The 20,650-nt window shown below is 32.5% G+C and overlaps 1 protein-coding gene across 6 annotated transcripts in view; it reads left to right on the forward strand.

Annotated features, from left to right (window-relative positions):
* Nucleotides 1–20,650, forward strand: part of LOC118195479 (uncharacterized) — a 191,622-nt gene that overhangs the window by 80,142 nt on the left and 90,830 nt on the right. For all 6 annotated transcript variants that reach the window (XM_085810071.1, XM_085810072.1, XM_085810075.1 and 3 more), the window contains 3 exons: nucleotides 10,809–10,898; nucleotides 11,272–11,416; nucleotides 16,966–17,465. In XM_085810071.1, the coding sequence (XP_085666197.1) occupies nucleotides 10,809–10,898; nucleotides 11,272–11,416; nucleotides 16,966–17,465 (735 nt within the window). The remainder of the gene's footprint in view (nucleotides 1–10,808; nucleotides 10,899–11,271; nucleotides 11,417–16,965; nucleotides 17,466–20,650) is intronic.

Below are 20,650 nucleotides of genomic sequence, written 5' to 3' on the forward strand. Positions count from 1 at the left end.
TGGTGAGACATTTGCTGCCGTTTCTTCCAGCCGGAAGTACTCACCTGCATTGCTTTCTATCAAGCAACGCTCTGAGAAAAATCCCATCGCTTTTAATTCTTCCAACTTTGAGCCTTATAATAAAGATTTTACTGTGCTAGAGTTAAAGAGAGCTTTGTTACAGACACATAGGTCTTCTCCGGGTCTTGATGGCGTGAATTACGAAATGCTAAAGCATCTGTCCTAGAAGTCACTGAATGCCCTTCTCACGCTTTACAATACAGTGTGGAAGGAGCGTACTTTTCCCAGTGCATGGAGGAGAGCTGTTGTAAATCCTATTGCTAAGCCAGGGAAAGATCCAAGGAATCCCTCCAACTATCGGCCAATTGCCCTTACCAGTTGCATATGCAAACTGTTTGAAAAGGTGGTAAACAGAAGCCTAGTCTACTTCTTGGAAAAAAATAATATTATATCACCTTATCAAAGCGGTTTTCGAAAGGGGAGAACGACCGTTGATAACATGCTCCTTTTAGAGACATCCATTCGAAAAGCTTTTGTCAGAAGTCACCTTGTCTCAATATTCTTCGACATTGAGAAAGCTTATGATAAGGCATGGAGATACGGTATACTTCGGGATCTTTACGAGAGTGACTTGCGCGGCAACCTACCAATTTTCATTCAGAATTTCTTGAATACTAGAACTTTTCAAGTAAGGATTGGCTCTGTTTTGTCAGATATTTTTGAACAGGAAGAGGGTGTGCCACAAGGCTGTGTGCTTAGTGTAACCCTGTTCATTTTAAAAATAAACTCTGTACTAAAAGAACTTCCTCCCACCATCTTGGGATCTCTATATGTCGATGATTTACAGATTAGCTGTCGAGGGGCAGACATGAGATACATAGAGAGGCAATTGCAGATGGCTCTGAATAAGATCCAAGAATGGTCAAACAAACAGGGATTTACTTTTTCCAAACAGAAAACTGTGTGCGTTCACTTTTGTAGGAAGCGAGATCTGCATCCTGAGCCTGAGTTATATCTGAATGGTACAATTATTCCACTTGCGTCCGAAGTAAAATTTTTAGGAGTAACGTTTGACCAAAAATTTACTTTCCTTTCTCATGTTTTAAACCTGAGAAAGAAGTGCTTAAACACACTAAATATTTTAAAAGTATTGGCGAACACCTCCTGGGGTGCAGAGCGTTGCTCCATGCTTCGCATTTACAGAGCGCTTGTCCGCTCTAGACTGACTATGGCTCGGTAGTTTACGGATCCGCTCGGTTATCAGTATTGTTAAAATTGGATCCTGTTCATCATCAAGCTCTGTGGATTTGTTCAGGAGCTTTCAGGACTTCTCCTGTCCAGAGCCTGTATGTTGACTCCAGTGAACCATCACTTTATCTGAGGCGTGAGCAATTGTCCCTATTGCACTATTTTAATATTCTATCCCAATCTGAACATCCCAATAAGCTGTGCTTACTTGATAATGTGTGTAACACTTTATTTGAGACACGTCCATCCTGTGTTCCTATTTTTCCATTAAGAGTTCAGCCAGTCATTGAGGAACTTTCCCTCTCTGATATGCACCCCCAAGTAGTACAGAATTTTGAAATCCCACCTTGGGAAAATGCACGGATTCAGCTTCTTGATGTTTTTAAGCATCACGTCAAGGCAAGCACCGACATCATTTATAGACAACTCTTCACTGAGCACAGGCAGAAATATAGCAGTTATTATCCGATATGTACAGATGGATCCAAGTCAAATGATCATGTTGGGATGGCGTTTGCATTTCAAGATCACATAAAGGGCAGACGTTTGCTCAACGGTTTCTCAGTCTTAACTTGTGAACTAACTGCAATCTATTATAGTCTTTTGTACATCTCAAAGCTCTGCCACAAAAAGTTCATAATTTATACAGACTCGTATAGTGCTCTTAAATCTTTGGAAGCTTTTCCCAACACTCAAAATTCTGTAATGGTGGATGTCCTAAAAAATACATATAAACTTGACGAGTCGTGCATATGAAATCCTGTACTGCTGGGTTCCCGGGCATACGGGAATAAAGGGAAACACGCTTGCAGACATTGCGGCAAAATCTGCTGTTGAACTGTCCAGTCGCCTCATCCCTTTTAGAGATATCTGCTGTGTCATCAAGGCAAAGGTCCGAAAAAAATGGCAGCAAATTTGGGATGTTCAGCATCACAACAAGTTGAGAAATGTAAAGCCTAGAATCGAGCATTGGGATTTTGCTGGAAATCGTAAGGAGGAAGTTCTTTTGACTCGCCTCAGAATTGGTCATACTAGAGTAACACATAACTATCTTCTCAAAGCTGAAAATGAGCCTGTCTGTTATAATTGTAATGTTTGTTTATCTGTTCGTCATATTTTAATTGAGTGTCCATGTTTTAATAGTCTTCGCCAGAAGTATTTTAATAGCTGTGACTTATCTCTCGACCGTTTAATTGGAAGAGAGATCAATTGTAATTTATTTTGTTACTTAAAAGAGACTGGCTTTTACTACATAATGTAATTTGTTTTGGAGATTGTGTCTTGAATTTTAAATGTGTGCTTTTAACTTGTTTTTATATGACTTCATTCTCTGGATTTGGTATATTTGTCTACTTGTTTTTATTTATTGTATTTTAACTTCATCAGTTGTAATCCACCCATCTCGTGTTTGGCACATTATAATCATCCTTGGTTTTTGCGCCATAATCTCTCACTTTATGTGTGCTGAGCATGTCTGTGTTTGTGCTGGTTCCCATTCTGAAGATTACTATTTTCCAGATACTTAATTTTTGTGAATTTGCTGAAACAGGATTATTTTGACTTCCACATTCTGTGCTGTGTATGTCAGTTTGAAATGCACATTTTGCTATTTCAACTGTAATTTCGCATGTTCACCCCTTTGCAGGAATTTTCATTAAGAATAAGCCATTATATTGTTCTTTTAAGGAAAGGCATAAAACATGCTTAATATATTTTATTTAAACAGAAGCATGTGTATGTTCACTTGAAGCAATCATATAGCATAGAATTTAAAAATACGCTGTTTTGATATGTTAGAGAAGAAATGCTTAATTTTATTTATTAAAATGAAGAATTGAATCATGAAATATTTTTGATGTTCTGCTTTTATTATGCCCTTATCTTGTCTTGAAGATATAGGATCTTTCTGTCAAAGAAAAGCTTGATAAATTGGCTAGGATGAAATTAGTAGAAATTCATGAGACCAGAAAAGGGAAAAAGAGAGAACCAAAATAAGCAAAATTTGTAAGTGTGTAGATAAATTTGTTTGTGTGCGCATGGAGGCAAGTTAAAACAAAGGTTCAAAAGAAATGTATTATGGAATTCTAATAGTTTTTGTGTAGGTGATAGTTTTTTGTACTGTATGTGAAACATTATTGATTCATGGTTTAAAAAGCATTGAAAGATGCATGTACTAGTAAACAGGAGAAAATCTAAAATTATTTGATGAAACAATGGCACTCCTTGAATTTAAATAGCTGGCAGAACTTAAATGAAATCTGACATTGATATTAATAATATTCATATCTCAATCTTAGATGGAAATCAGGAGTTGAAATTTGGTACAACTGACAAAAGCTGAATTTCGCCAGTTGTAACAAATATCGAGGTTAAATGGTATATAAAAGTCCATTTAGCAGTTAATAAAATCATTCCAATTATATTATCTCTATTCTGTAGTCCAAATATGTAGTTAGTGAGGCTGTTTTTCGTATTTTCAGATGTTATGGATTTCAAAATATGTTCCCCCCTCCATTAAAAGAAAGAGTTTAAGAAAAATCACACTTTTCAGCAAAACTGAATCTTGGAATTGCCTCACAAGTAGCTGAATGGTTGTAGACTGCTAAATATTAGTAGTTCAACCTGGATTTGAATCCCGGTGAACTTAAAAAAATATTGTGTTCTACGGGTTATGTTTTTTTTTTTTACCATTTACCACAAGAAAAGCATCTTTATTAACCTTTTATGCATAGTTAATCTAGAATTTCCATTGTAAATAATATTTGCTGTTAAACTTAATGATTAATGTGATTTCTGCACTGGGCATGCTTATATTTTCATTACAACTGCAGTAGAATGCATCTTCTGAATACATTTGTAAGGAGTATAATGGCCTGTAACCTTTTATTTATTTATGTTTTAATGCTAACTCGAAAATGCACCATATAGCAAGCATTACATTACAAGCAAATGCACATAGGAATCCATGATAGAACATTAACTAACATAAAAAATGCTGCCATATAAGAGAAACAAGTTTAAGGTTGAGAACATTAAGTTATATAAAACAGCCTTCCAACAACAAAATAAACTTAGAATGTTCATATTTTGTAAGTACGAATTAGAAATTTGGAATTAATTGCACCTATAAAGTATTCTCATCTACACTAACCATAGACTCCAACTACTACGGATTCTCCGTAGTTTCTACGGAAATTCATGAAAAACTACGAGCTACGAAAAGTATGGAAAAAACTACAGATTTTACAGAAACAAGAGCAGGAGAACCAGTACGCAAAACGGAACCAACTAATTCATCCGATGATTGGTTGAATACTCGTGTTATCATATATCACGTGTTGAGTGCGTTCCTAGTTTTGAAGAATTAGCCAATCGTAGATCAGTAACTCCAACCATTATTAACGACTTATCAATAGTTCCACCCAATTGTCTGTCTCCCAGGTTCCTCGCTGATGCGTGTTTAGGCTGCATTGTGTAGTTTACGGCGAGAGCTTAGTGTGTGTCTTGTGAACTGTGAATCAGGTGAAAGATTTTTTATCATAATGCTGCCTCGAACGAAGAAGCCAAAATTATCAAAGCAGAAGTTTAAAGATTCATATTCTTCAGAATTTCCATGCATTAAAGCGTCCGAAATTTCTGTGAATCACGCACACTGCAGTGTATGCAACAAAGACTTCTCAGTTGCTCATGGCGGAAAAGATGACTGTAAACGGCATGTGTTTTCTCAAAAGCATATAGAACTTGGCACCGTAAAATCTAAAGAAATAACAAATTTCTTAATAAAAGATGATGAAACAGATCCTATAAAAGCCGAATGCTATTTTGTCCATTTTTTAATTGAACATAATCTACCACTTTCTGTTTCGGATCATTCCAAAGAGCTTTTCAAAGCAATGTTTCCGGATTCTGCCATAGCAAAAAAATTTAGCTGCGGTCATACCAAAACTGCTGCTATTGTGAAAACGCTTGCAGAAAATACTGTTGCTGATATTATAAAATCAGTGTGCAGTACATCATTTTCTCTAAGTACTGATGGAAGTAATGATAACAATGATAACAAACTGTACCCATTGGTTATAACATACTACAGTAAAGAAAAGGGAGTGATAATTACTTCATTGATTTCTATTTTAGAATGCACGAATAATACAGGAGAAGGTATTTTTAATTGTATAAATGAAAACTTTAAAAACAAAGGTTTAGAATGGAAAAATTGCTTATCATTTTCTTCAGATAATGCTAGTAATATGATTGGAAAGTTTAAAGGTGTAGCATCATTTATCAAAATGCATCAACCAACTATAATCACCCGAGGTTGTCCGTGCCACCTCTTGCATATAGCTGCAAAGAAAGCTACTGAAAAATTAATTGGCTCAGAAATTGAAATGTTGATAATAGATATATATTTTTACTTGGAGAAAAGTTCGAAACGGAAGCATAGCTTCAAAGTTGCTCGACAAATTTTGGGACAGAATGCAAAATCTCATAAAATTTTGAAATATTGCAGTACCAAATGGTTGTCTCTTTTAGAATCTATAACAAGGATTTTGGAACAGTGGGATGCTGTGATAAATTTTTTTGGAGATAAACCAGATAACAGTGAGAATGAAGGAAAGAGATTGCAAAACATTAAAAAAATTTTAGTCACCGACCACCAAATTGTATTTGTTATTTTTGAAAAATACTTTGCCTTTGTTTATAACAGTAAATATTAATTTGCAACAACAAGCTCCTTATATACATAAATTGAGAAGAGAACTTTTTGAACTTTTAATGAATTTATTTGTTAGATTCGTAAAACCATCAGTAATTTCTAAATAAAATGAAGATGTTACTCTAACGTCTATTCCATTTCAGAAGTATAGTAAACAAAAAGAAAATGAAAATTTAGTGATTGGTGCGGAAACAAGACTATATTTAAAAAATGCCGAGTTGAATGAAAGTGAAGTGAAATCATTTTTCAATTCTGTGCGAGCTTTTTTTGTAACTGCATGTTCATATATAATTGATAAATTTCCACTGAGTGATCCATTTCTAAAACATGCTGAAGTTGCTGACATCAACTTGAGAACTGAAGTCTCATTTTCATCTGTTCTTTACTTGATGAATACTTTTCCATCCATTATTGATGAAAAATGTCTTAATCAAGTAGAAATTGAATTTTCCATGTATCAAGTAGATGATTTGAAAGAAATTGTAGATTTGCGTATTGATATAGCATGGGGAGAAATTGCCAAATTAAAAAATATGAATGGGTGTATTAAATACAAAGTATTGCCTTCTGTAATGCTTGCTGTCTTAATAATACCTCATTCAAATGCAGCTTGCGAAAGAATTTTTTCTATTGTTAAAAAAAATCAGACGGAATTTCGACCAAATTTAGGTCTTAAAACTCTTGAAGCAGTTTTGATTGAAAAAATAAATATGCAGGCAAATGAAGAACTGTGTTATAAAAAAACATTCTCAAAATCAGAACTTAAGCTTGCTAAGCATGCTACATATAAATCTTTGCATTCATAAATTATGCGTATTTTGTTTAATACTTATATGTATCATTCTTGGTTATTTAAATTTTATTTCCCTGTAGAAATCATATCCAGAATAAAGATATGATTTATAGCTTTTGATTTTTTCTATGATTAGTAGTGATTTGAAGTACTTTTTATTAGTGAATGCTTGAGGAGTTAAAAGAAAATTTCTAATTAAGCGTGCATATAATTTACAAGGTATATTTTTAATTATTCAGTTTTATATGTATATGGATTTTAAATGTAATAAAATTGATTACAATTAATTATTAATTTAAAATTAATGAATGGTTAATTACAACATATGCTACGCATACATTTTCAAAGTTGTAAAAATGTCGTTCGCGCGTTGACTACTGACAAGGTTTGCTGAAGGTTGGAGTCTATGCACTAACGATGAATCAAGTAGAATTGGAGTAGTATAGTACAAAATCTGAAATGCAGTCATCCACTATCTGGAATAATCTAATATCCAGAACTAGGGCCTCCACCATTCTATTTTTTTAAACAAAATTTAGGAATGGAACATATAATATTCTAGAAAAGTGTTGTGTGTTATGAAAGCAATTTTTTCTTCACTGACCCTGATTCTTGTATGTCATTTTCAAACATCTGCTGGCTAGGAAATCACACCATGGCTAATGACAAGATACCGATTGACGTTAGCCATGACCACCCTTTGGTTCTTGAGTGGTTGTGGAGGTGAGGGGTTAATATTTTTCTGTCTGACGTAAACAGTAAATGAAGCTTTAAGACATATTTGTTTTAAGTGGGATGTTGCTAATACTGGCTTTCTTTTGTTTGCATAATAGTGGGGAGGGGAAAAGGATTATATTTGGAAGAAATTAGCAAATTGCACTTTTAATTAGTTTTATCTTCCTTATTATTTTGCAGGCTATTTATATGCTTGGTGCAATGGGGGCTTAAGGAAGTGTGATTTCAAATATTAAGGAAAATAACAGTCTTATTTTGGTGTAGATTGTGGATGCTATAGATTCAGAATTTTCCAATAAATGGAATTTTAGAAGAAATGTGGAAAAGTGATAATAAAGGAAGATGATATAACAGAAGTTTTCCATTGCAATAACAATGCCCCAGTCACCAATCAACTAAATCTGTGAAATCTGTAGTATGGTTTGACATCTGGAAGCTTTCACTACCCTGTCAAAAAGGACAAAGATTTTGACAGATTCAATTTCGAGTGGCAATTATCGATAAGGAAGTTACAGGACTTCAACAAATCATGTCTGTCCATAAATTTACAGTATTAAAAGTTTTAAACAGCTTAACCAACATACATTGAAAGAAGTGTTTAAGAAAATATTGAACTTTTTTTTTTTTTTTTTTTTTTTTGTAAATTTGATTCACTTAAAGTCATAAATGCTTCACTATTTCATAAATATTCATTTCCTGTTTTTAATTTCATAATTTCTACATTCAGGGTTGCCACGCTACCTGGAAAACCGGGAGAACTGGGAAAAGTCAGGGAATTCGAAAATTGACCAAAATATTCAGGGAAAAGTCGGGGAATTTAAGTATTTTTGTCAAAATCTGGAAAAGTCAGGGAAGTTCATACAACGATCCCGCCAAAAAAAGCGATTTTTGCACCGACGTCGGAAGAGATAACTTTTTTGGCGAATTATGTATCACGTGAGTGTCATTTGGGTAGCTGGCATAGAGCCAATTTTCGCAGCTCCAATTTGATTGTCTTTTAGAAAGGCAAAGCAACTTTCCTGCAACTTTTGGTTTCCAGTATTCTCGAGAATCGCATGTGCAGTGCATGAACTAAAGAAAGTACCTGTTCTCGTATAAAACAAAATGGGTTTAATCCTAGTATACGGTATCATGGAGGTTAGAATCAAAGAATATGTATTGTAAAGAAGGAAAACCTCTCTGCAACAGACGTGGCTCCGTTCCATCATTGAGGGAAACAGCTGTGCATGTCTGATATATCTGTCGCGAAAGCTCGAAACCGGTGTCGAAGTTCGAAGGTCACGTTATCAAGTGTTCATAGAATGAATATAGTTTAAAATTTCTTTAACGACTTGCGCTAAAAAGACGTGCCACGCACGTCGAGATGCTTTTGTCTCAAACCGTGAGCAACGTAAACACCACGTCGATAAGCATTTATCGCAAAAATGAAAATAACGTGGTGCACACGTCGCCTAACGGCGAGATTGTTTATTTCTCGAGTTACAGCTCTGGATTGCACTTGCAGATGCGGAGCGGCGTAAATGAGACACTTTACCGCTTGTTATATTGTAGCGCATGCCACCGCAACTGTGAAGTTTAGTCTTAGCGCAAGTGGTTAAACTTTAAAGGAAAAGAAAATATTTTTTGGGGCAAGTAAATTAATTCATGGATTAGTCATTTTCAGGGGGGAAAAAAAACTACGAAAATCCGTTTTTAAAATTATTGCGTGGATTTTTCTCAATAATTTTAAAAACGGATTTTTGTAGTTTTCTTTTTGTCAAAGAGCGTTTCTTCTTAACACGTGTTTCTCAATTTCCTGTACACATCGCGGAGAGGGAAATTCTGGCCGCCAGGTTCCGTCGCCAAATCCCTTGGCAAATTTTCCCTCCGCATTCTAGCGGCGTAATAGCATTTTACTTGTATGGAACCTTTTCTTCTTTACATAGACGTTCTTTGGTTAGAATAATAATGGGATTTGGCGACATCTTGATGCGCAGTAAACGGGTCATTTTGGTCTTGGCGACAATTTTCAAAATCGTGCCAAAGCCTTACCGTATACTAGAATTTTACCGCAAAATCTTTTTAAACCTTTTTTTTTTCTTTTTAATAAATACCTTGCCATTTTGCAGTAAAATAAAAAAATAGTAATGAATTATCTAGGCTAGCCATGTAATATAACTATATTCGCTAAAATATCGTTGATTATTCTAATTCAATTTTTAAGTAATTATTTGTATGTTGTTCATATAATTTAATGTTGCTTCTTCCCTCTAAATTTATTTATCATTAGTAAATAATAGTTCCAAATTTCAGGAAATTTTCTCTGGCATAATCCTGAAATTAATTCTAGCAGTATGATGACATCACGAAATTTAATGCACATATTTTTTCCTTATGTATGCTGCGAAATAAATATAAAATACCTCAATTTAGTAAAAAAAATATCATTAAATAGATTTCTTTCTTTCATTTAACTGCAGAATGTCTGCAAAAAAAGCCTTATTTTATTCCAGATTGGGTAGATTCTAATCTCAATCTTCAGTGGAGAAAACAACTCCTATTATAATTACATTTGTGTTTTCAAGTGTTAAGGTGCCTTTTAAGAAGACACCTCACACAAATTAAATTTACCTAAAATCTAACCTATCTTTTAGCATTGCGTTGTGATTTATAAGAACCGGATTAGCCTCATGTTGAACTGGAGATGATCATGAGTAATAATTAAATAAAACGTACAATTGTTAATGTATATATCTTAAATTTTATTAAGTTTCTTAAGTGGAAAAGCAAACAAAATTATCAAACAAAGTATACCAAGAATAATTAAGAATAAATGTCCTCTGGGATTTATTGAATAATTAAGTGAATTTGCTACACAGTACAAGTAATACCATAATTAATTTACCTCTTAGCGCAGCCAACGTACATTACGCGAATAGACTGGAATTTTCTCGAAACATACCTGGAAAACCTGGAAAAGTCGGGGAATTTCATTCTCCTGTTTGAGTGGCAACCCTGTACATTCCATCTTACTAAATTCGAAGTGATGATCTAAAATCTAGAAATTTCTGAAAGCCAGGATTGGCAATGGTTCCGAATTTTAGACTTAGTACTGTAATAGTTCTAGTTTTCATTACAGAAATTTTCATTGCAAAAATTGTTAAAATTACACATATTTAAACATTAAATTACTTATCTTTGAAACCTTCATATTTTAGTTTAGTGCATATATGTATATGTATTTAACTTTTATTTTTTCCCTTAGTATTAAAGGGATAAGACTTAAAATTTTAAATTTGAATGCTATTATAACAGTTTTATATTTTTGTTATTTTTCAGGAGAGCTCTAGATATGAAACAAAATCCATGGTGAAATATCTAATGAAAAATGATAATTCTTCACCATCAGCAGCCCTAGTTGACATGAAGGTTAGTTATGGTCATTAAATACTTTTGTATCAAAATATCAGTTTATTTCTTGTTAATTTCTGTGTACTGTACAGTGTTGTAGTAGGATAAGACCATAAAAACTTTGGTAGTATCTTTCTTTGTAACATTGTTATTGGGCAGACAAGCTGTCTGCATGGTGATTATCTGGTTATATCCATGTACAACATAAACACATCTTTTGCTCTTAACATGTGCCTTACAGAGACACCAGTACTACAGTAAATAATCCGTGCATGCTTTGCAATTTTGGGTGATATATCTAAAGATCATTATTGATTTTAAGAGTGAAACATTATTTTATAATTTTTAAAAATAAAAGTGTAGAAAATTTGTTTTATTTTTCATTTTTCAGATAAGTGAAAGAAAATGTGTGAAACAGCTTTTATTCAGAAGGCAGTCTCTGCCAAATACTGCTAAACTATACAAAAAATGCCAGCACAGCCTACGTTCAAGCCAAAAATCTCAAGCTTCTTTTTCCAAACGTAGTTCTTATGCAGGTAAGTGGTATAAATGTTTAGAGAATTTTTTTAAAAAAACCTTTTAGTGTGGTGGCCCTTTTCTATAGACCAGCTGTTGCCAGCTTTTATAACTTTATAGACCACTAAATGTATAGTTTTATGTTTGGCGGACCACGAATATGAATTTAGAAAAAAAAAGATAAATATATTTATTTAATAATAATCAGAAAATGTTTGTTTTATTAATGTTGAATGCACCAATTATAGGTAACAAAGTTATGCAGTAATTATTTTTTAAAAAATGAAAAATTTAAGTTTATTTAAGTATTACACATTTTTAGTGTGATATTTGTTCCTGTTTATTTGAAATCAGTTCCTGGATTTTGGGTTCCAATGATGTCACTGCAAGGTGGAGAGCCACGCTTATTTCAAGCCGAGTTTTAATTGCTGTCACCAAAGAAAATATCTTTTTTGCACAATTATGTTGTTGAAAATCGAATTTCAATTTTTATTGCTTTTTCTCTCAGTCATGGTTATAACTTTTTTATAGGGAGTCAGAAATGTGGTATTGAGAAAGATGACTTGCATCTTGTTTTTAAACTGGCTTCTCAAAGCATCAATGAGGCTTTTTTTTTTCATTCATGCTTAATTTACTATTTTCAGTATTTGTTGAAAAGTATCTATTATCCATTTATTTCCATGCCTAGGATCATCTTTCTTTTGGGTTATAAAAAATAATAATAAACTGTCAGTGATTGGAAGTGCTGTTGAGTAAAGGATGCCGCTTGTTGGTTGTGACTGTAATGTCGCCAATCTTTTGAGTTGGTAAAGCTAAGACTGGTCTGTCTTTTTAACATTTATTTTAAAACTTAATATATTCTTTCTTAATTAATTAAATGTAACATTAGGGAAAAGACAACAGCTTTCCCAATGTATCGTGCGTCTTACTCTCTCGGCATTTCACTGGCAAAAGCAACGTTTTCTTTTCTCTTGCCAGATCAGTAATGGATATACCACTAAGGGGTGTCTTTGACGACTCTTCCTTAATCACTTTCACAGGCCACAGTATCTGAAAAAAGGGTAAAACCCTAGACGGTAAGGTGTGCAACGAGATTCTAGTCCATGGTGGATACTGCTGGTTCTTCCCAAGAGAAACAGTTATGTTCTAAAATTTGATTCTGTTAAGGTCATAAAATGGTTTCACTATTTCACAAACTACAATTTCGTATTTCTACATCTATTCTTATTAGATTTGAATAAATGATCTAAAACAGTGGCCTCAAACTGAAGGTCTCAAAGCTATGTTATGCGACCCACAAACATATTACAGTTATGTATGCATTTGTATCATGGTTTTAATTAATTTGAAGTCCGAGTTTGTATTATTTCATTATCATTATAACTGAACATAAATAATACATCAGAAAAATCTATAAGTATATTTAATTAATTTAGAGTTTGCTCTGAATCTTATTCAACAGTTTTGAAGATAGAGATCAGATTAATTTTTATTCGTAGTTGTCAAAAAATAAGTACACTCAGTTCAGATTTTTTTCTTCTGAGAATAATTCCTATACTTGGGAATATATGTATATGTGAACAGCATTTTTTCATTGAAAGTTAACAAAAGAAAAACCAACTGACTAATGAGCATTTACAATCAGTATTAAAGATAATAGATTAATTTTTCTCCAGTGTGCAAACATTATACAAATTTTGCATTTGCATACAGAATTCATAATTATTTACATACAAACATATGTTTTAATTTGTGTGGAAGAAAAATTTAACAATAGGAAGAGGGTAAGTTATTACTATCTATTCTCAAGTTCTGTTCCACGTAGAAAGTTTTCGGAATATTTTTATTTTTAATTTAACATCAAGTAAAGTGTTTAATAATTCATTTAACACATTACAAGCATTTGAAAGAGATGTCAGTCTAAGAATTTCTTATTTAGCTGCCAAATAAATTTGAATGACAAATTTTAACCTACAAAAATGTCTTAAGGCAGCAAATTTTAGATATCAGATAGAAAGTACAGTCAAAAGTCGTTAATTCGAACACCCATAATCCGGAATGTTCTATAATCTGGACCTCAAAGCTACAAACTTTCTGGTCGACGCATGCACATAATATGTTTAAGCATGCGCGTTTAATGTATAAGGGACGGTATAAGCTAAGCTAGAATTATCTAATTCAGTTAATGTTGCAGATTGCGTTGTTCCTTAATCTTCGAATTGGATCCGGCTTATTATTTTTTGCAGGCTGTTAGAGCATTTTTGTAAAAGTAAGCTTGAACTTTCGATTATGTCAAATAGAATTTTTGATACATATTTACTAATATGTAAAGGATCTACAAAGCGAAAGTATGTTTCGAAGTGCATTAAACAAAAAGTGGAATTGCTGCAAAAAATGGAGGAAGGCATATCCTTCATTTCTCTAACCATTCCGAAATCTGTTTATCAATTTCACGCTGCTCTGGGGGGGGGGAATGCCGAAATGGCTAATCTGTCAGCATTATCCTTATCTTCAGGGCAGATGTTTTTATTTTATTTGGCTTATAATTCCTTACTAAATGTAGTATTTCATCTCGATGTACTCTGTCTTTGATATGATTTAAATCAAATTCCTCATCATTATAATTCGCTTCTGATAAAGAAGAAAGTGACACAGAGGTTATTGAAAACGAAAAAATTTTGATTGACAAATTAGTCGGTATTCCCGACACAGCAATTATAGGACTTGAACAGCGAAACTTTGTTACTGAAGAAGAAATTATGCCTGTTTATAGAATTAGAGAAAGTATTATCACATAAAATGAAGCAACTTACATTGAAAGAACTTACATTGAAACAACTTACATTGAAAGAAACTTACATTGAACTTACATTGAAAGAAATGTTGAATGTCTTTATTAAACATTTCTTTCAATGAAACAACTTACATTGAAAGAAATGTTTAATAAAGTAAACAAATAAATATTAAGCTCCTTTTTTTTTTTTTTTTTTTTTTTTTTTTTTTTTTTTTTTTTGTAAATTTTGATACCTTTTAGATCATAATTGTTCTTTATTTCATAAATTACGGTTTCATATTTTTAATTTTATAATTTCTGCATGCCATCCTACCAGATTTAAACTGATGATCTATAATCCGGAAAAATCGATAATCCTGATTAACGACTTTTGACTGTAATTATTTTTTTCTTTGTAAAGATTGTTTTTGTATGTTTTAATAGATATTTTTTATTTTGGTTATAAAATTTTTCATTTAGTTAAAAAAAAAGAATGGCCGATCAGCTGTGCTCAGATCATGCATTTAAAGCCCACTGCAGTTTGAGTTTTAGACGACTGCACTTTGAAAGTTTTCATAATCTATTTATTTTTAATTTAAATTAGAATAAGTTATTTAATAATTAATTAAAGGCAGAATTATTTGAAGTAAATGTCAGTCTAAAATATTAATATTTAACTGTCAGTATAGTTAATTTATAAAGTGGAACCAATAATGTCTTGTGGGTGCTGTGGTTCAGATAGAAAATTAATATATCGGGTTCTAATGCAAGTTTTCTGCCACCGCAGACATCATCTGCGCAAGCAGTTCGTGTTGCCATGTTTAATCATATTTTGTCAAACGATTTTTGGCATTTGAAAGAAGACTTCCTTTAAAACTCTATGTTGTGAAATTTGTAAAATAATATCGTTGTCATTAAGTACGAAGTGTCTGATACGGAACTATTGTGGTATCAGATTAAAAAAATCATTTACTTCCAGTTCTGTTGCAAAATGTCAGCTACAAAATGTCACCAAATCATGCATACTGCTTTAGGTACTAATATATCATATGACACTGAAGGTTTGGTGTCAAAAGTTAAAAAACGTTTAAGAAGCAAAGCGCTCTGGCCTGCCTGTGAGAACTTCTGTAAGATCAATATGCAACCATTTAAGAGCTTGCTAAGGAGTTAGACTTTAGTGACATGTCCATTAGTCATGCTGTGCATTGCATGAACTTGACATGCAAGCTCAATCGCTGGGTGCCGCATAAGCTGACTCGAGCAGGTGAGGACAGATGTGTTCGGGCTGAGTAATCTGCTCGAATATCAACACAAGGGCAAAATTCTGGACCAGATCGTCACTTGAGATGAATAGTGGATTTGCTTCCACACCACAGACCGTAAAGGAGGTTCGTCTTTGGCAGAACGCAATTCGATTAACAGAAAGATCATGCTTTATATCTGGTGGGATTGCCATGATATTTTCCACAAAGAGTATCTGAACAAAAGATAAAACCCTTGACAGTAAGGTGTGCAACGAGATTCTAGTCCATGTTGTTGCTGTTATCAAGGACAAATGTCAGACTGAGTTCTAGTGCGAAATGTTGCATCAAAATAATGCAAAACCACGTGTGTCTACATTCACTGGCTGGACTCAATGGACTCGAATGGGATCCTTTGCCATACCCACCATATAGCCCCGACATCGCTTCTTCGGACTTCTACTTTTTTTTGCACACCTGCAGCTACATCTTCCTGGTGCTATCTTCCATTCTGCACAGGAAAGTGTGGTTGATCTGTTTCTGCCCCAGAGACTTTGAGAAACTACCCAAAACATTGACTGAAAATCATAGGTTTGGGTGGTGCAGTAATGCCCCTGCTAAAGGTGCTGCTTTAATTTTTCTTTTCCTAACTTTATTAAGAATACTTTTTGACAAATCTTCCATTACAACTAGAAAAATTTGAATTTTGTCCTTTGAATTACTATATATTGCTTTATGCACATTTTAATAAATGTTAAATCGAATTTAAAATTTAGTAAAATATTTATTTTGCTGATAAATAATTTCATTTTGGTAAAAAAGAAATTGGCCCGTCAGCTGTTTTCAAAAAAAAACTTTTGGCCTCTCACCATTTAGCCTGCATGCAAGTTGAGTTGTAGGCCACTGATCTAAAATTCCTAAATTTTCAATGTCAGGAATTGCCATACCTCAATTCCAGAATCTGGAAATTTGTACTATACTACTATTACATCATGTTTATTAAGTCTTACGACTGGTAACTCCCCCAAATTCTATGAATTCTTTAAAATGAAGGTGGATTGGTGAATGAACTACATTAATTTGTAACAATGGTGACTATTTTAATTTGTAGGATTGAGAAATGTCTAGTGATGCAACTGCTGTTTTTCTGCTTTTTATATTCTTGTATTCTCTGAAGACTTATTTAATCAATTTGAAGTTTACATAATTGGAGTCTTAAATGCTATTATTTTTAAATGAATCCAGTAATCTTCATAAAGGATGTTAGTGCCGTATAATTATATTATTGTAATAATTTGTGTAGAAATATTTAATAAGGCTGTTTTGAAAGAGAAAGTAGGGCAGATTTAAAATATATAAATTGTTTTAAAATAAATAGAGTTAACTATAAAAATCTTATGAACATCAGTGCTTTCTATCCTATTAAGAAAAGCACAAATTCAATATATATGTTATAAATATTCTCAAATTTTTAAATGAATTACATTAGTGCCTAAATGCAGTTGTGACTCATATATCTCTTGAAGTAATTACAAATTTCTTATTTTAAAATCAGGTTTCCAGAAGAATTCTGTTAAAAGAGAGAAATCGGGAGAAAGTACAACTAAGAAAAGAGTGACTTTTGGACCACGTTTGAGTCCTGAAGAATTTGACAAGAATTTACCCCCTGCTTCACCCTTACGTAGAGGTAGTCTTCCTTCTGCTTCTCCTTTTGATCCAAACGTGCTGAAATATCAATCTGATTTTGAGTCGAAGAAGGTTCATGGAATTAAAAGGCCCTGTGAGAACTATTCTGTTTCATCACCCAGAAGAAGGTTGGAATTCCCATCACCTGTTGCACCAAAGCCTATCCTGAAGGAATCAGAATCTAAGAAGAATTGTGATCTTTCTCCCCATCTTCTTCGTGAAAACAAACAACATCAGAAGGTACCCCTTTTCTCTGAAGTCTTGAAGAAACCTCCTAAGAATGACAACTATGCAGTAAAACAAATTGATAAAAAAATTCCATTTGAAAAACGGGGCCCTAAAGTTAAAAAAATGGTTTTAAGATCACAGGTGAGTTATGTGCAAAGTCAATTTGACGATAAAATTAAGATATATTTTTTTATATCGGGGGAATTTTGCTATAGGTATGCAATTTTTTTTATTACAGAAAAGTGTTTGCTTTTTGGATTTTTTTTTTCTTTTTAGTTACAATAATGTAAATTTTTATAAAGTTTGTATTTGTTGAATGACTGCCAGTGTGACTCATCAAAGAAGGTCATTCTTTGCTTGGATAGTTTGTGGTTTTACACATCTGTGAGTGAATGGAAATTACTGATAAGCCAAAGCAAATTTAAATCCCTGCAAAAAAGCAGGCTATATGGATATTTTTTGGTATTCCCCATGTGTAATGTGGATGCTAAGCAGAGCCAAAAATCCTTCTTTTGACACATTTGTTTTTCCTTGTGTTCTTGGTTTTCGTTATTCAAAAGCAAGGAAAGTTTTAAAAATAATTATCTTATTCTGTGAACAGGCATCTGTAGAAAGAAGCCCGTCTGTTAGTAAAGAAGCTAAAAATTTAAGATTCATCTTATGTTTTATGATTTAATAGTTTTTGGAATTTTTTTTATTGAAATTACTGAAAAAATCGGATAAGCAGCTTTCCCCCCCCCCCTGTCATTTCTAAGCTCATCCAATATTTAAAACAGCAAAAATTTCTAAATAAACATGAAGTTTCAAAGATAGATTGCAGTGTTATTTTTTATGTTAAAATTGAATTATTTGTACATGTATCACTATTGAAGCATACGTATATGCATAAAAAAATACATTAGCGGATTTTATCGAAGTTTTTTTATATGCCTCCCACTCAAAAAAATCTGCTAATGAAGGGAGAAATATGAAGAGACGACGTAAATGAGAGTGTTATATTTTATGGAAAGGAATGACACTTTTCTAATAATTTATCAAAATATTATAAGTATTATCTACCAGTGAAATTGCTTTTAAAGAATTTATATGCTGTTTATTTAAAAGGCGGCAAATAAATGCTCTGTTAGAAAAAAAAAACCTTTGTGTTCACTTGAATTCTGCATTGACATTCTGCAGCTATGCTATGGATTAATAATACTGTTTACTATTAACAGAAAGAATGAGAAATCCTTTCCATTTTTAATGACAAAAATCTGTACAAGTTCTTTATTTAATAATCTATGCTCATTCACTGCCAGTATAAACAAACTTCCTCATTCCGCTGAATGTAAACGAAGCAACTTTGATTTGCATTCAGTTTGGAAATCAATGTCTGAAGCAATGCAGACAAATAAATTCTTAATGCATTTTAATCATATAAACCATATAAAATTTTGGAAGAGAGCTGGATGTATATTTGCAAGGAGGGAGCTATCAAAATAAATAAGAGCTTCATGATCCATAATAAATAAATAAATTTCATGATCCATGCTTGCTGTAAAATAAAAGCTGTGATCTGCGTAGAAAAAAGGCTAAATAATGTCATTAATAAAATAAAGTTTGTTCTTAATTTTTTGTAAATCATGTTTTAATGCATCTCTTGCATATGTCATTTAAATGAAAAAAGAATTTGAAGTAAAATGTCTTATTTGCATTGTGGTCTTAAGCTCTGAATCCACGTTATGGACATCATTTCCATATGTTGTTTCATGTAAGTGTAATCAGTTTTTCATTAGTTTATTTAGGTTTTAGAGATTTCAGAATTTTAAATTAGGGTTTATGATAATTATGGAGAAAGAAGGAAAATTTGAGCAAAACGTAATGCTGTACTTCACCAAGATTTATTAATGTTTAATAAGTTAAATGTTTTTCTTACTACAGAGTGATGCAGACCATAAAAATATTTTAAGTCATACCGTATTATCAGTGCAAGATTCAGCCAAGGAACAAATGAAACAATTTTTTTAATATAATGCTTTCACATTGATAGTAAAGAATATTGATTTATGACGTGAATAGTTTCCTGGTTTAATCACTTTTCCTCGTTAATTTCTTTCTTCCTCCTATTAAAAAAACTAGTTCAAGGTTCCATTGTATGTTTCTGGTGTAGAAAATTTCCCCCCATTTCTAAAATAATTGTATATTCAATTTGATATATTGTTAAGTATTTCTCCCATTACAAAGCTCTGAATAGAGATGCTTTAATTTTAAAAGCCCTGTATAAAAAATATTTTTACATTCAATTATTAAAAAATTTAATAATAAAGTTTATATTAGTTTTAATTTTTCCCCTTAAATTAAATTTTTCAGGAAATATGAAATGCTTATCTTTTATGTCATATTTCATTGGGAATTTTTAATCTCTTAACCAGAAAGCGTATCCCTGAAAGTGATTTGTTGTATTTCTACCTTGATGTTATCATCAAAGTCCAATTTCTTAAGAAAGTATTCTCCACAAGGCATTCCTGCTCTTGGGGAGACAGCCTGCATGTCTTTTGCCATATTTAGGGGGAGGAAAAAAAAAAACTTATGTAGCCAACATATGACATGAACTGCCAATTCCATGTATTGGAATTCGCAGAACAACATTGAGCTTTCAGACTGTTAAGGTCTAGTTGATCATTTGTAAATAAAATCTAATTAAAAAATATGCCTCAGTTTTAACTACGAATGCTACTTATTAAATAATTGAAAACCAGGTGTTACATTTATTAAGAGCCAAATACTACTAATATTTTTAAGCAGTTGTGCATTAATAGAAATGTTTAAAGTACTAACAGTAGCACTTTCCCCCACATTTTCGATATAAAGTTTCTTAGCAAGAAATCACATGGAGAAAGATTCTTGCTTTCTATATCAGTAACCATATTTATTTCTAAGATACATAGATGAAACATATCTAGTTTCCGAAATACCAATGTTTGATTTCTGTTTTGTGTTAGGAGTAGCAGAAAAATATTTTAAATAATGCTGTACGTATACAACAACTTTTATTAAAGCCTTTACTTATCTTTATCCTTTAAAGCATATTAATTACAGAAGTTTACATCAGTCTTGAATAACTTTGGGATCTGTAAGCTGCTGGGAAAAGAATATTTTATGAGATTTCAGTGCAGAAAAATATGATTTTTTTATTTCATTTCAGTTTGAATTTGGTTTACTTCTAATAGAAACTTTAAAAATAAATACAATTTATGATGTAGCTAGCCCTTAACCTCTTGCCAAATACACATGTTAAGCCACAGAATCAGAGGAAAATGCTTCAAATAAACTATAACTTAAGATTG

This window comes from Stegodyphus dumicola, chromosome X2 (genome assembly GCF_044657685.1).
Source record: "Stegodyphus dumicola isolate Sdum_Otavi_A_Nest chromosome X2, ASM4465768v1".
Classification (NCBI taxonomy): Eukaryota; Metazoa; Arthropoda; class Arachnida; order Araneae; family Eresidae; genus Stegodyphus; species Stegodyphus dumicola.